This window comes from Pyrus communis, chromosome 2 (assembly GCF_963583255.1).
Source record: "Pyrus communis chromosome 2, drPyrComm1.1, whole genome shotgun sequence".
NCBI classification, from domain to species: Eukaryota; Viridiplantae; Streptophyta; class Magnoliopsida; order Rosales; family Rosaceae; genus Pyrus; species Pyrus communis.
This window is the reverse complement of record NC_084804.1, coordinates 29,279,953-29,297,456: the sequence shown is the minus strand read 5'-3', so window position 1 is coordinate 29,297,456 and position 17,504 is coordinate 29,279,953. Positions and strand designations below refer to the sequence as shown.

At 35.9% G+C, this 17,504-nt stretch overlaps 1 protein-coding gene across 1 annotated transcript; it reads right to left on the bottom strand.

Annotated features, from left to right (window-relative positions):
• Positions 1 to 3,688: 3,688 nt before the first annotated feature.
• On the bottom strand, positions 3,689 to 10,586 carry LOC137725471 (protein DETOXIFICATION 46, chloroplastic-like). The gene is made up of 14 exons (XM_068464163.1): positions 10,166 to 10,586; positions 9,811 to 9,905; positions 9,293 to 9,401; positions 9,061 to 9,116; positions 8,320 to 8,375; positions 7,693 to 7,831; positions 7,447 to 7,584; positions 6,543 to 6,611; positions 6,323 to 6,433; positions 5,615 to 5,743; positions 5,123 to 5,200; positions 4,388 to 4,459; positions 4,226 to 4,288; positions 3,689 to 4,121 (listed from the first exon to the last, which is right to left on the bottom strand). The coding sequence occupies exons 1-14, from the start codon at positions 10,578 to 10,580 to the stop codon at positions 4,020 to 4,022; spliced, it is 1,632 nt and encodes a 543-aa protein (XP_068320264.1). The 5' UTR covers positions 10,581 to 10,586; the 3' UTR covers positions 3,689 to 4,019.
• Between the last annotated feature and the right edge of the window lie 6,918 nt (positions 10,587 to 17,504).

The window sequence follows — 17,504 nt, the reverse complement described above, 5'->3', positions numbered from 1 at the left end:
TATACTTGTTTTACGGCGAGGGTTAATTATGTTTTCAAAAAGGTTTTTACAAAGCTTAATTTTAGGCCCACTCACCCTTGTTTTTCGCTCCTCCAGGTTTTAGTAGCAAAGCTTTCGTGTCGACGAGGATTCTTGGCAAATCTTGGTATAGGTGGTTACCTTCAATGGTATAATTCTTATCCTACCTTTATTGTACTTTACTTATGCTCTGACATTACGTGTGAATTGAGTTCAATCCCCTCACATGCGCACTCTTCCATTTAGGCACTTTTAGGTTTAAATTTATTCACATTTTCCACATCACTATACTTTATGACTTTGTCACTTTCTGAGTGTCGACCAACATATCTCGATTCAGAGTCTAGATGGACATTTAGGGTCAAGGTGTGTCACTTGAACCCTATATTCTTATGAATAGAAACTACTAAGGAAAAACATTTGTGTTTACAATGTTGTTACTTGGAATTCAAGTATGGAATTAGAGAGATTTGCTTTATTAAATTTTGTGAATCGATACTTGATCTTATTGGTTGATCATCGTAGTTATATTATGCATCTTTAAGTCATTGATCGATTATTTTCTGTGATTGTAGAATTGTATTGGAAAACAATGTGATATGCGTGAATGATGAAATGACAATTCTAATTGTTTCATGGTCAATAAGTAGCGCAGAATTTAGTGATTCATGCTTGTCGAGTTCCATTTAGTGATTTTGGAACTCTATGTTTTTCTATTGGACAATACGGGGAGAAAGTTTGGGTCGAAGAACTACGAATGGCTTGATCCTGCCTTAGTGTATGTAGGCAGTCTAACAAAGAGGTTAGATGCAGCCATGAAATAAAAGAAAAGGTTTCCTAGGTTATTGAGTCATTGAGTTGTTTTTGGATATGATTCGAATTCGAGGCATGATTGATGAGCATGTATCTTCTGTCGTCACGTGTCGATCATGAATTTATTACAAGATCGGAGCGTGACATTCAATGTCTAGTTGACTTTCTAAACGGCTAAGAATTTTGTTTAAGGACTAAGTGACTATGGAATACAAGTCTCCCTACCCTAACCTCGTTTAGGACATTATTTTCATACCTTAAGTCTCATGGATTCATTCATAGTATTATCTCTATGATATAAAGTCAAACTCATGAATGATTAAAACTTGCTCTTTTATTAATTAATTAAAAAAGAGTTGTTACATAATATCTAATATTACAAAATTGACTTTTAGAGCACAACTTCAATACTCCTATACACATCGAAATCTCAATGAAGTAAATATTCACCAACACGTTAAAATCTCAACATGTCGGGGCTACGTGGCATGCGCCGTATGTCTTATAAATTGTACACATCACATGACTTATCAAAACTGGACGAGTCATCAAGAGTGAAAAGTGTCGACATTTGGTTGAAATTAATTAAGGAGTTATATTTATTACTTCTTTGATTAATTTTAATTGGAATCAAACAAATTAGTTGATTTAAAATGCCAAATCAAGGATGGCCAATTAGGATGAAATGTGATTGATTTATTTGATTTAAATCAAAGATTATTTTGTTCAAAAATAAAATCAAAGATTATTTGATGAAGTCCTCATGAACCAAGCCCAAATCAAGTCTTAGTTCTTTCGTCAATTAATCAAGTCCAAAATCAAGACCAAGTCAAGCCTTAACCAAGACTTGGAAATCATATAAACACAAGGCTCCAAGACAAAGAAAGGCTCCTTAAAAATTCATCCTCACGCCCAAACGCTCAAACTCTTAAGCCACTAAACACTCTCACACACCCAAAAGACTCAGAAAGCTCTTTACATTCGTCGTCACGCCCATGAAGAACCACCAAGCACCCCTACACATGTCGATTCCTCCATTGCCACAAGCCAAATCCTTGCAGCATTCGTTCTTTTGAGATCAAGTCACTGTGACCCTCAAATCAACGACCATACACTATACACTCTACCGCCTAGAGATCGAATCAGAAGATTCAAACTTTGTAATTGAGATTGTAACTCTAATTCTACATTAATACAAGTATTTACTTTGCACACGTGTCTAGCTTGTTCATTTGTTGCTTGCTAACAAGAAAAAAAAAAAAAAAAAAAAAAGCTTCTATTTGTAGCCCAGTTTTATTCTTCCTACTCAACAAACTTTTTGACACCCAACAAATTTTTGAAGTATTACATTTATCACTCATTTTTTATACACACTATTTCAGTTTGAAAATCTTTTTTTTTTTTTTTTTTTTTGTTACTACTTTTGTGAGGGACTTAAATTTTTTTTTTTAATCAATGTAGGGGAATTAATTATGTTTTAGCTTTTTGTCACCACGTGGCGCGTCAGATTATAAAAATTTCAACGGTTAGGATTAATTCAACTCTAAAAAATAAAAATAAAAATCTACAAAATTAAAAAAAAAAAAATTAATATAAACATTAAGGTCTGTTTGGTATCCTATTTGAAAATTTTTATAATTTCTCAAAACATTTTTTAAGAAAATTTCTTGAAAACAATTTTCTTTAAGATTCAAAAACTTGATTGGTTTGCAATTTAAAAATTTTAAATCTTATGACTTAAACTAGAACAAAGAGATCTAAAAAGAGGGGGTTGCAAGAGAGGTAGAAAGAGGAGAGAGGAGGAAAGAAAATAAGAGATGATTGAAGGAAAAAGAAAGAAGAGAGAGGATCGGACGAGATAAAGAGGAAGATGGGTGAGAAAAAGAATCTAAAGAATGAAAATAGCGGATTGGAGGAAAGACGAAAAAGGTAAAAAAAAAGAGGAGAGAGAAAGAAGAAAAGAGAGAGATAGATTTGGAGTGAGAGGGGAGGAGGGAGAGAAAAGAAAGGAATGAGTTTAAGTTTAAAAACTCATTTTTTTTATGTTTTTAGATAATAGACTATATTTTTGAGTTAGTCTTGATTTTAATTTTTGAAAATAGTCCTACCAAACAAGTTTTTAAGGCTTAAAACTTGAAAATTGTTTTTTAGTTTAAAAAGTTGGATTCAAGTACACTACCAAACAGGCCCTAAAAAACTTACAAAATTCACACTAAAAAAATCTTACAAAGTTAAACACACTTTCAAATTAAACATGTAAAACTAAATAAAAATCTATGGTGATAATTATATGTGGAGATAAAACGGAAAAAAAAAAAACATTTCTTCATGTTTGGAACTTTAAGTAGAGTACCTTACTCATTTTTGGCTGCTAGAAACTTGCAGGTATTTTAAAATTACTTTTAAAATAACTGAAAACTCTTTTAATGAAAGTATTTTTGGATTCCAATAACACTTGAAGTGCATTTTGAAAGAAGTACCAGTCATATACTTGTATGAAGCACTCAAGTGTTTTTACAAAATTCACTTGTATTTTTACAAAAAATGATTTCAAATACTTTTATATAAACACTCAGTCAATTTAAAACAGCCAACATGATATGCTTACTAAACAGCTCTTAGTTTTTCCAATTTAAAGCGGCTCATATGTCTTCAGAGTGAGGCAAGTCGCCGGGGAAAATACATATTAATTTACCATTTTACAAGTTTTTGGTAGAAGACTAACAAAAACGTGAGGATCTTTCGCTTGAGCTCTCTGACAAAGTTTTTTAGTTTTTCCCCAGGAATGCACTGAAATGGTTTTTCAGTAGGACAATACCGAAACTGTTAATTTTTAAAGGGTACCAGCCAGATTATGCAAATTTTCAACAGGTATCCACTGAAATTTTCTGCGGTGAAGACGAGTTCGTGTTTTTGGGACAGATACATAATGCAGAGAGTTTTACAACATTGATCAAACAGGGAACCAGCATAGCTGCTCAGAAATTCTTTCTTGAAGCCAAACATTGCCTCCATCTGCTCATTTGTTCATGAGGTTGCAACTTGCTCGTGCTTTCGGCCTTGTTGCAGACAAAAAAACTAGTGTCAACCGTCAACCTCTATTTCGTATCTCCTAAAATGGTAACACTGCATTTTGACCCTTCACCAAGATTTCACCGTTTATCTCATGCATTTATATGATTCTGGACCTAAACAGCTCTGAGTTTTTCTTGTTGATACCGGCTCGTATCTTCAGAGTAAAGTATGCCGTTGGTGGATGTAGCGCGCTGTAAAGACAGAAAAAGCCGAGCCTGAAAGTGAAAGTTTGTATTCAGATAAGTTTTCTTTTGGGTGAAATACTCAGATAAGTTGAAACAGAAAATACAAGACGCTAGAACAAAGATGGTGCTCTTACCCATTGAAATCCTACCAGTGCCCACCAACAGCCTGCTAAACCACATCCTCTACTACTAACAAACTGGTGAAAGAAAAAATGGGATGGTGAAATTATATGTATAAACAATGAAAAACTAATCACTCTTGAAGTATACACCAGAAAATAACAAGAGATACTCACCAGCAGTAGAAGTGCACCTAAACTAAAACATCCACTCATTGACAGACTAATAAATTTTAGATCTCGTCCGGCCTGAAAAAAAAAAGACAGTACACTTACAATAAAGCAAAAAGTAATTTGCCTATTATGTAAAAGAACTCTAGTAAATACATAAAACCAAGAACAAAATAGCAACGCAAGTTTGAACTACAAATTATAGTCTTATGAAAGCAAGCTTAATTTGGGATTTGATAATCAGAAAGTAAAACAACAGTTGCAAAACTCTATATCTTGTTAAGTAGGTTGGCCTTCGTGCTGCGATACTCAAATTTAAAGAACAAACGAAATCCATGACTTCCAATTCAGGCAGTACAAAAATGTTCCAGAACGGCTAAGAGAAGAAAAGATTTGCGAGATTATGAAATATAGGGCCCAAAAGAACTGAACTATTACTATCTCTACTTCTGGGGTAACTGCTTCCCTTGTCCTAAAAAATTAACATGATTATTAGATTTATTAAAACCCTTAAGAGCTTCATCAACAAGATGAACGGGTCTATTCCATGGTATTTATCTACTGCAAACCCATCAATGTAAACAGGATTAACTGTCTATTACTTCCACCGGAAACACAGCACAGACATGACTCAGTTTTCAACTATCGTTGTTCCAAGACAGGCACAAGATATGCAATGACATGACATGGGTACCATAAGAACATATGAAAAATCATCACTGAAGATAAAATCAAGCATACCAGCAATGTTCCTTCAAATGCGAGAATAGCCGGTGTCACGGCCAATGCCAAAAAAAATGGTATCAGCACTTTATGCATCTGCGTTAACATATAATAGAGAATCAATAGTAAAAATGTTTGCAGAAAGTATTCACTCAGTTATTACAATGTTTCAAGATCAACGGAAGCCCTGGGAAATAATCAAAATAACATACACACGCACACAGACGTACATACAGATATTTGGAGCTCAAAAGTTAAATGCCTTTGAAGAATAAATGGTGGTATCAATTGGGAGCAGTTGTCACAACTCACAGTCTACTTATATCATGTGATTTGGTGGAAAGCTGTAGGTACGATTGAATGATTGACAACTTACAAAGTAGAGACAAAACCCAACTTAAATCTTCCCTTGCTCCAGATACCACAAGGCCACTTAGAAGTAATGTCCACAGATGAAATTATAAGTAGAAAGACAGTAAGGAGTTCGAATAATAAAAATAGAGAGCCAACCTCCTGTATGATCTTCTGGTCGGGTGTAAATATACCAGGAAAAAACCATGGAACAGATGTTCCCACAATTCCTAATACCAAACCAAGTAGAGCTCCAATAACGACAAGTGACTTGAGCAGCATCCGAGCCTGTTTTATGTCATAAAGTTTTCAGAAGAAAATAAACAAAATAGCCATCACCCCCATTATATTCATCAAAAGCAGAGTATTCTATACAAAAAAAGCCTCATTTGTTGTTTAGGATTTGGACACCTCGCTGGTATCAAAGAATGTTGAATGAATAAAAGGATCACCACTTGCATCTTTTGTCCAAGTAGGAAGAAGATGGATTAGTGATGAACAAAGCTTATCTCTCCTATCTCCCACAAAATAGTAGGATAAGGAGGGAAATGATTTCTTCATGGCTTCATTTCTACCTTCACTTTGACACAATATGCAAGTGGGCATCCATTGTTCATTCAACATTCGTTAAATCTAGTGAATTATCCAATCCAAGCCATTCTAGACTCTAAAGAGACGAAGTATCCATGAAAAATTAAAAGAAAATTTTCAACCATCAACCAAGAGCAAAATACACATGAAAATTCTTCAAATCTCCACCAATACAACCAAGAACAGAATATACATGAAAACTCTTCATATCACAATAAATACAACCAATATCAAGGTTAAATGTTATCATACAAATAGACTTGCAGTATGACAAACCTTAGGCAAACTACGCTTTACTCCATATATCAACTCAGGCATAAATGATTGTGCAGTTTGACAGAGAGGTTCACCCCACACCGTGCAGATGAAGAATGTTTGAATCATGACCTGGTGAGTGAATGGTAAGTCAGGTAAGTCATTACTCATCTATGAAAATAACCGTCACTTATCTCCAAATAGAGTAATCAACTAACATTACAAGTTTACCACAACTAACCTGATGAGCAGCAATGATGTTTGTTCCCATTGATGTTGCAAAGTATACAATGAGAGTGTAGAAAGCCACCTGTAGATAGGATTCTAAGTAAGTTATAACATATGGCTTAGTATCCTATTACTTGTTAGGAGTATATTCCATTTAAATCCTTATCAAAGTTATGATTAAAGCATCTCACTCTCTTCTTTTCTCTTAAATAGTATCAGAGAATCAATTCTAAAGACCTAGTCTTCTTGAAAGAAAATGGTTCCTTCTTCCAGACAGCTGTACATTAGAATTATAATAATACTCTTAACCAATAGTCATCCTTGCTTCTTGGTTGCGTAACTTTTGTTTGGGTGCTCCCTAATAGATCAGTAGACTACTGGTTGCTTAATTTATGGTATATATTTGTTGAACTTGGTGATCAAGTTTGTTTGGTTATTGATATCGTGCCCATAAATAAAAAAAATATATATGTTTTGTTTACAAAACAAAAACAGTGTAAGTCCGTCATAGTGTTCAGTTATTAAATTTATAGAATGTACTATAGATTGATTTGATTGTTTTTCGAACACAATGTGTTGAGGCTCGTCGTTGTGAATGTGACGCCAACATTGTGGTCAGGAGCATTAACACGTACACCCTAGAGAGCATTTTTTTCCGGTCACCACCCTTAAGTGGTGGTGAGCATTACTACCATATTATTGCCGTTGGATTTGAATTTTGAGATTTGTGTAGCACACAAATTTAATCAAGCTCATCCAACGGCAATTAATGTGGTGGTAATATTCACCATCACTTGAGGGTGGTTAACAAAAGTGCTCCCCAGAGTCTCCCCGGCAGTTGTGAGAGTATTGAAGAAATGAACGATGAAGTTAAAACATGAGAATAGATAGAGAAATATAATTGGAAAAACTGAAACCTTCGACATCATTGTTAGAACCACTGGAGCAGCAAGCTCAAATACTATTAGAAGTTCTTTGGGCGAGGGAACAGAGAAGGCATATGCATTATATCCTTTATTGTTCAAAGCTTGAATCATCATATATCCTGCAACAACCTAAAACCATACCAGTAAATAGAAATAAAAGAGGAAATTAACGAGTCAAGAACATATAATAAAATATTCAAACGTTATATGACATATTATGATGCATGTCCCACACACCTGTGACACCATTGTTGCCCATGCTGCACCCGCAATACCATAGCCTAAAAAACTGCACAGGACTACATCACCAATGCCATTTATAGCACTGGCTACCGCCAAGGCCTTCAAAGGACCCCATGAATCTTTCATGCCAAGACTGGGAAACATATTGACAATATCAGAGTACGAACATGAACTCACAGCTGCTTACAATCTCATTAACCTCAGTATTTAAAATCCCCTGCTAGAGATAACTTTCCCTTGGGCAACAAATAAGTCTTCGAGTCAAACATAAATGCTTGCCTTATACTTGTTTTGGACAAGCCAGAGAGCATTTACATTTTTTTTTTGGTGAATGCCAGAGAGCATTTACTTAGGCAATAAACAAGAGTGCTTGTTCACACTTAATTTTGACATGCTAGTTCATATAATCAGTCATGTTTACTTGCTGGAATTTGAATTTCTAGTGCATACATATTGCCTTACTTTCTCTGGCAGTTAATTCTTTTCAACCAATAGATTTAATATCCCAAAAAAGATGTTTGGACTTAACAATATTCATTGTTGTATAGTTTTCGATGATTTTGAACAAAGAGCACAGCTATGCCGTACTAATGAATGGGAAGAGAAGAAGAAATATCTAACCTTGCACTCTGAGTAATCAAACCAATAAGAACTGCGGGCCACGCCAAACCTCGTATCTACCAACAGAAAATATCGTGTTCAATTACAAAGCCATTGAAAAGAAATTATGTGCAAGAGTATAGGACAAATGGTAACAAATCTATTTTCCAGTCATAAAAGAGCAAAGGACACGTCAATACGGAATTCTAGGATTCCTCCTTGGGGCAAATACTTTAATGCATACCTCTTCGGTTGATCTATACCATACTCTATTCTCGTAAGATGATAGACACTAGCTAACAGTCAGCCATGAAGATAATGCATGCAATATCAAAACAACCAATTAAGAAAAAATTGTCTTTCTAACAAGATATTATCGAGCAATTACTGGTTTTTTTTCATGAAGAAACTAACGTTGCAAATACGTTGTTTAGAACCTAGTTCACAAGTATTAATGTGGACCTAACAAATGAGAAATATGAAAAATGGCAATAGGAAAATACCAAAAAAGAACCTCCTGGGGAAGGATAGCTTGATAAGAAAATGCAGAGTCTAGCTTATTATTGTTCCAAGTATATGCGACCTTCTAATGATTCATAGAAAACAAGTTCTAACAAAAACAAACAAACAAAACAAAATTTCTCTGATATTCAACACTTCTCGACCAGGTAATTGATTTAAAGGAAAGTATCTTCTGAAAAATGAGTAACCAACTCAAAGAAAATAGCATATAAATGGCCTAAATAAGAAAAAGGAAGAAACCTGAACATATGTATTTGCTGCAGGAATAAGATGAGCGTTCTTTGGTCCACTGAAAGCTGAAAAACCAGAATTGCATTAGTCATGACTCATCTATGCTACTTTTACAGACTCATAAAACTCTTGTTATTTACTGTTTGCTAAAATGCATTAATGAGATAACAACAAACAAAATCAAGCACCCGATATTTCTTTTAATGTAAATATATAGAAAACATGTACCAGTCCCTCTTACCAGTTAATGCCCATGAACCGAAGAATCTTGTAAATATAAGCATTGCGAAGCCACATGTCAATCCGATAAAGAGCAAGATAGATATGTGATGTTGAGCTTCATTTCTATCCTGCACCAATACTAGATAGTCAGACAATATAACAAAATCATGCTAAGAGAAAATGGTGATTAATATTGCACATGATCTAGCACAAGAATCCAAAAGCACACATTATGGATTTATTGGCAGGCATTCCAATATTTCCTAATCTGGCAACCAATCCCTCTGTTGTTTTCAGCCTAAGAAAGTTCATACCTTCATGTTCTGTACAATACATAATACGATTCTTAGAATCCTTTTAATTTCCTGGCAAGTTGCACCATTGCCGAAGAAAATTCATATTCTGAATCAATGTGGCAAAAGAAATGTACCAAAAACATGGAAAAGGAGCGTCGAACTCATTTTCGCAATCAACACAAGCATACAAATTGATTCACCATAATGTCACATAAGCATCAGGACAAGAGGAGAAACTAACCCCTTTAGCAAGGGCAGTAGCAACCATATTTGAAGTTGCAACAGAAAGGAACATGAACACATAACTCAGACTATCACACATCACAGTTCCAGGTCCTAGAAAAATAGCAGAAAACAGACTCAGCATCCATAAGTTAAACCAATACAGAAAAAGCGGAGGTGGGTTAGGCCAGTTGGTCGGGACAATCTGCCCGCCCCATCGCTAAGTTCGAATTCTCTTCTCTGTACATTAGAGTAGTTTAGAATATATATATATATATATATATATATATATCGTATTGTTCAAAAAAAGAAAGTAATAAATCAATAAAACCCAAATAAAAAGAACAAGTGAAGCAGAATAATAGAGTACCCACCCAAAGCAGCAAGCTCAATTGAGCTTCCCTGACCAATGACGACTGTGTCAATGAGACTCATAAGTGGGCCACACAGCCAAAGACCAGTGGCGGGTCCTGTAAACACTGCAATCTCCTTCATCTGATCCCATGTGCTCTTACTCTCCAATTCTTCTCTCTTAACCTCCACAACTTCAACTTCTTCAGATACTGGAGAAGCATGGCTCCCATTGTCTCCGATAAGAACCCCGTCGCCAATGCAGGCGGTTGCGAACCGGTTACGGCGGCGTAATGGGGTGGAGAAGTGGAGTTTGGGGAGGCCAGGTGGTGTGTGGTTAATGCGTGGGGTGAAATAGAAATGTGGTGGGTTTGTGAAGAAACGAGTAGGGTTTTGGAGGAGAAGAGGAGAGTGAGCTACCAGGGTTTTGGTTTGCATTTCTTTGTATTTGTTTTTTCACTTTGCGGGAAAGTGCGGAACTTGGGAAAATAAAGGAGAGAAAGTCGGGAAAATGAAAGAAAAAGCTGACAGGAGAGGAGAGGATGATGGAAGGCGAGTGGTTTGTATTGGTCCAAGTTCAAGTGAACCGGGTTGGTGCCTCGTGGAAGGATTGCGGCCTTTTCGTGTTCTTCTTTGGCGGTTAGGTGTATTCAACGATATTTATTTAGGGTGCTAATATAATAAGTTTAAATTAAATCTACATGGTATGGGTAAACACGAGATGTTAATGTTGTGACTATTATCGTACGCCATAAAAATAAATTAAAAGTAAAGTTTTACACTCCAAATGCTTGGAATAGTGACCCATTATCTTGGAATAAAAAATAAAAACAACCCACTACCGCCACATGGCAGCCATGTGTTCTGAGATCTCCTTTGCTTTCTTGGCATGGAGGGAGATAACTTCATTTGCCAACTAGTATTCACATCCTTCCTCGCCTCCTCTTTTCCCCATTGCCTCTTCTCTCCATAAAATCAAATCAATGAGGCATTTCTTCTACTTTCGTAAATGAAATGCTTTTTCAGAAAGCACTTTTTGTTTTGGTAAAAGGACTCGAGTTTTGTATACTGTTTTGTTTACAACATGTTCAAACGCATACCCCTTGCACTCTTTTTCGAAATCTTTGCAAGATTGCATGTGAAATCTCTGTTGCAGTCGAGACGCGTTTGCAAATCTTGGAGCGCTTTAATTAGCAGCCCAAGTTTTGTAAGCGCGCATCTCGACTGGAATGCCAGGAAAAGTGCTGGTGGTTATGGTGGTTATCTACTTATCAGCACTAGCAATGCAAAGTGTTTGTCACTCTTTTGTGCTCAAACATATGTCAAGTGTTTGGATTTTGAACTTCCTAGGGACTTGATCAGTTCCGGTTTCTCTGTTTTCGGTTCATGCACTGGTTTGGTTTGCATATCTGATGCTACATTTGACAATTGTATGTATCTATGGAATCCGTCAATCAGAAAAATGAAGAGACTTCAAATGCCTCATTTGTTGCACGCAATTCGCTATCACTACACTCGGGTTTGGCTTCGATCATTGAGAAAACGATTATAAAGTTGTGCAAATTGTGAGGGCTGGATGCGCAGAGAGTATCTGCGAAGCTGAGGTTTACAGCCTTAAGTTGGATTCTTGGAGAAGAATCAGGTCATCTGTTCCCCCGGTTTCACATAATGCCTATTTGCAGGATAAAAGTGCATGCTTAAATGGAGTTGTGTATTGGATTGTTGAGGATTTCTCTCCACGTTGCTACTCGATCCTATCATTTGATCTGCGCAGCGAGAGTTTCCAGACCATGACGCTTCCTGAAAGACTAGTAAGCGTGATCAAGACAACTAGTAATGCAATTAGTATTCATGTACTCAAGAAATCTCTCTTTGTTTCATCTAAGACAAAATGTGAATGATCGGTACTGTGACATATGGGTTCTGGGAAGGGATACTTGGAAAATGATTCGCACAATTATTCTTCCACGAAGTGGAGAGATTGCGTGGGCGCTAGGCATTACGACAGAGGATGAAGTTCATCTTGCGGCAAGAAAAGAAAACTGGCATTCCCGAGAGTTGGTTTTATATGATCCTAAATCACAACAGGTTAAGTATACAGGAATCGAACTGAGTTTTTATGGCTTGAGCAGATACATTGATGTGTATAACGAGAGTCTAGTTTTACTTGACTGAGTTACAAGTCTCTTTTGCATATTGTTGGATGCTGGTCCATTCTCATTCCGAAAATACTGGTAATGGGATTGGAACCCCTTGATTCTGACTGCGAGTTTTATTTCGGGGCTGGTGTAGTTCATGTATTTTTCTGGATCTGTATTCATCATTTTTCAAATCAAAAGTACATTGTGTTAAACTGAAATCTCATCTTAATGCAATGTTTAGCTATCAAATGGCAACTTTGAACGCCAAAATTATGTACACAGTTAATAGGAAGCACTTATATATTCTACATTGAAAACCTGACAAATTGGTCAAGAGAAATACAAGTTGTCAATGCATAAGGAAAAGCTAGCGTCAATCGTGTGTGACGCTTTCCTCAGCCATTGATGTTTGCTGGACTCACAGTGAGTCCTATACTCATCACCGTTGAGAACATTGTTATAAACACTAACTCGCAATCCCAAATATTTGTAGAAATTCACTACACGATGGAACGGAGATGGAAAAGGCAGTAAATCCTTTGTTCTTCAGAGCTTCAATCATCGTATAAGCAAAAACAATCTGGAACACATGGTGATCAGCGGCAGCACCATATAATGTGTATGTGTAAAACACTGAGTTGTTAAAAATGTATTGACAAGAGATACGTTAAATATGGAAATGTTTATCCGGCTTGTGATGCCATTTGTGGCCATTCTTCACCAGTAATACCATAGTGTAACGAGTTGCAGAGGACTACATGACCACTGCCGTTCACTGCACTGGCAACCACCAGAGCCTTTAAAGGTCCGAGTGAATCTTTCATACCGAGACTGGGAATAGGGAATAGAAGAGGAAACATGAAAGTAGTTTTAGCAATAAGAACCTCAATTTCATAATTATCAAAGGAAAAGAGGTAAATATGTATAGGATAAGCATGCGGAGGCCATAGAAGTAGTCAAAACTAGGAAGTTGAAATACAAGATATCAGATTCAGCATGCCACTATGAGGCTTAACGCGATTGATATAGTAGTTTCTTGCAGAGATGATCGATGATGCAGGAGAGATGAAAGTCATCACACCTTGCACTTTGAGCAGCCAATCCAAAAAGAATCGCAGGCCATGTTAACCCCCGAATCTACTGACCGAAAGTACATCTTCAGTTAACAGGACTGCAGAAAAATTGAGTGAACAGGTGGCCTTAGTTAATCCCCAAATCTACTGTCAGAATATCTATATAACAAGCTGCTTGGACAAGTGCACTGAAGGTTTTTCATATAATCCCTCAAAGTTATATGTGAGATTCCACACAACCAAAGCTAAAGAACAGAAAACATTCAACGGTTATGCACTCTGTCATTATGGTACCTTACAAAACGAAGAACTATCAAACTTTCTATGCATAGGAATTAGGAACAAGCAACATTTATTTAACCGAGTAAGGATTTGTCCAAAACAAAACGAACCTGAACATATTTGCTTCCTGCAGGTATAATATGCGCATTCTTGGGTCCGGCAGAAGCTGAATAAACTAACATCAGAGAATTCATCAGCCACTAATGGCCTATTCTTTTTGTGCAAACTCTAAAATGGTACAAAACTACAAACAAGTTAATTTAACAAGCCCATCTCTGTGTCATATAAATATAACCACAAGTTGAACCAGCCTTGATTACCGGTTAGTGCCCATGGACCAAGGAATTGTTTGAACAAAAGCATCAGAGTTCGCCAAGTCAACCCACAAAGAGCAAGATAGATATCTGATGCTGCAGTTCATTTTTATCCATTTTTATCCTGCACTAGTACAGTAGTACTAACATGGAAAAAACGTAAGCCGAAAGAGAGAAGCACATATTAAGAAGAGAACTAAGAAACTGCAAAATTCATGTTACAACAAAAACAAAAGTACAAGACAAGGCTCAAAAAATTTAACACCAACAAACTACTTATTACTAGTGTATACGCAGTAGTGTTTCAAAAATGCACGATGCGGTATACAATAATTCTGTAATCGTAGAAAATGCAGAATAAACTACACTTTCATAGTAACTCTTGCATAGCAGCTTTTTCGAAAGCCCTGTACGAAGGGATGTACATGTGTTCTTGCGTGTAAATATGTGTATCAAATTGATGCCATCCATGCCTCAGTAAGTACAGAATGATGCTTATAACAATTGATCACATCACACTACAGAAAACAAGAACACCAGCGAAGAAACGAACCCTTTTGGCGAGCACTGTGGCAACCATATTTGAAGTTGCAATTGAAAGGATCATGAACAAACAATTCGTGTTATCTCAAAACAGTGTTCCAGGACCTGCCCATCCAAAACCACAATCAAATTGATGAACCCTTTTTCTCAATTCCAAAATTCAAATTCAGTCTTTAAAAAAGAAAGTTCATATACTAAAACATCAATAGTTCAACAAGCTAGTTTAAAACAGTAGTTGTAGTAGTAGAACTCATCCTTACCGAGAGCAGCAAGCTCAGTCGAGCTGCCCCGGCCAGTGATGGCCGTGCAGATGAGACTCATCACGTTCCAGAAATCCACAACCCCGTGGCGGGACCTCTCCATTTCTTCCATATGATATGTTCCGCCAACTCCTCTCTCTCTTCATCTTCACCCCCAGATTTTAATTTCTCCTTCTCCTTCTTCTTCTCCTCTCCCAACCAAACCCACATTACTGTTATTTGGGGCACTCCCGCCAATGCATGTAGTTATAGAGCTCTTGCGACGATCACTCTTCGATGCAAAAACGTGAAAAGTCGACGGCTGATATTCGTAGCAAATACTTGATTGGCAGAGAGGTGAAGAGTGAAGGGTGAGAGAAGAGTTTGGGGTGATGGGTTTTGATTTGAGCATTGTGGGAATGGAGAGCCATAGTCTTCAGCTGCATTTTTGTGCAAGTATAATGCAGGAGTTGGACATTTTTGTGTGTGCAGATGTTGATGGAAATTTGAGAGAGACGCCGACAGGTGAGCATCTAGCGGCAATTCAAACGCTGCACCCATCAATCTGGAAGATCTGGAAAGATTATGAATACAAGTCTTTCTTTTATTATTTTTGTTATGATCTGGAAAGATTTTGAAGCAAGTTAGCTTGCATGGTTTGGTTTATTTTCCCGCATTTCTTTAATATATTTTTTTCTGTTAAGATTCCTTAGATTACACACGGTAGAAATAAAAATTGTATGATATTTTTTTTTTATCCTAAATAGTCATTAAAATTGACGCATCACATCAGTTTGGTCTTTAAAGTTGAAAATCAATTAATGTCATTCCTGTATTAATTCATCTTTGTTTAACATTTAATTGTATGTTTTAGTTTGTTATTTACAATTTTAAACAATCTAATTAAAACAGAACATGAATAAGAAATATGGGGCAGAAACGTAATTTCACACAATCAAATTTTTCTGTTTTTTTTTTCAAAGCCTCACCTACATATAATCCTAACATATCTCTAATTAATATTAAAAAAAAAAAAAAAAAAAAAAAAAAAAAAAAGACTTCCCACCCCACCTTCTCTGTCACTCACTTCCTCTCTCCTTCTATTTCAAAAAATAAAATAAAATAATTTCTCACACATGTGCCCATATGCTAGTGTATATAAACAAAACAGTTCAAGATGAATCGATTGAAACCAGCTTATTTATTCAATTAATATTTGGATTATTGGTAATTCACTAAGAATTATACTAATCTCTTAGCTTACAAGGCATATATAATAATTAAGACTTTCTAGTACCCCCACCGATGTCACATTTTTCGATTAGAAACAAGATAACTTGTGGTGTAAGTAATACTTAACTATGTAATGTTGGCATGAGCCAATAATGGCACGCCTAGCACACCAATGCATACAGTTTTGGCTTTTATCCTAGACTTTTATTGGCATTAACACTAATTAATTTGGTTAGAAGTTGGATTTGTTGGTGCGTTGTCTGATTCGTTTCATTAATTGTGTTAGGCTTTTCGCAATGGTATAATAGTGAGACAAACTGACCTGGTTTTGGAGCCAAGGAGATTATGATCAAACAATCGATTTAGTTTCATTGCAGGTGGCCCTTTACCATAGTGGTGAAAAGGTATTGTAACTTTGCATGACGGCGTGGTTTCGAATCTCGTCAATAGCTAATCTAACATCTAACTTGCTGACGCTATCGCTCGACTTAAAAAAATAAAAAAATAAAAAAAAAATTTGATTCAGTTTCATTGGAGTAAAATAAAATTAAAAAATCATTGCTCTTTCTAATAATTAAGTCTTAAAAATTTTGCAATTTTTATTTTATGATGTATATCACCAAATAATCTGAAAAATTAACGATTAAATTTCGCAGAATCTTTATAACGATAGTTTTTCATAAAACTCGTATGCCTACTCTTGTAGTGGAATTCCAAATTTTATTTGAGATATAATAGTTTGACTACGCCATGGCCAGCTCGTTCTTTACCTCCGGTCACACGTTTTTGTTTCTTATTATATATCAATCAGGCAGTCCCCACAATTTGAATCGACTTGTGAAGTTGCTAATAAACGAAAGAGGATTCTCTTTGGATTAGGATCCTTACATTCTAGTCATTCATCGTATATCGTGCGATCAGTTTTTGTCAAATGCTATTTGTGTTTAATTTTAAATTAAAAAAAAAATCAAATAATTTTTTACCACATGATACACAATAAATGACTAAGATGCAATGATCTCTAGGATCCCCACAAAGTGGATCCGGATGGGATCCAATTCCCATAAACAACTCGGTGTTGGTGGATTGGAGTCCTAGGAAAGGGATCCTCTCCGAATCCATTACACCAAGTCTACCAAGACCACAAATCTGAACATTTAAAATTTGATCCAACGGCTACAAATAAGGATTCACTTTAAAGTTATAATAACTTTAACCATTAAATCAAATTTCAAATGCCTCATTTTATGGCCTTAATGGAAAGGATCAGAGAGTCCTGGATGCATTTTCAAGGCATGGATATATACTCATTATTATTATAATATAATAATTTTTAGATTGAGACGTGACCCATTTCATTTAAGTTACTATTACTTTTTAAAATGCAATTACAATTTACAAGTGTGCTTTAGTAGTTTACTAGGATGAATGCCCGCGCTTTGCTGCGGGTTTTTAGATGATGAATAATATTCATAGAAAATTGATTGAAAATGTTTTAGTAATATAATTGCATTCATAAATGTAGCAAGTTAGAGAA

Excerpts from the sequence above, each read along its gene's own strand:
- LOC137725471 (XM_068464163.1), bottom strand. The coding sequence starts at position 10,580 with ATGCAAACCAAAACCCTGGTAGCTCACTCTCCTCTTCTCCTCCAAAAC. Across the intron at positions 9,117-9,292 it reads CGGTTCATGGGCATTAACTG|CTTTCAGTGGACCAAAGAAC; the intron begins GTAAGAGGGACT and ends CTGGTTTTTCAG. Across the intron at positions 7,585-7,692 it reads GGGCAACAATGGTGTCACAG|GTTGTTGCAGGATATATGAT; the intron begins GTGTGTGGGACA and ends GTATGGTTTTAG.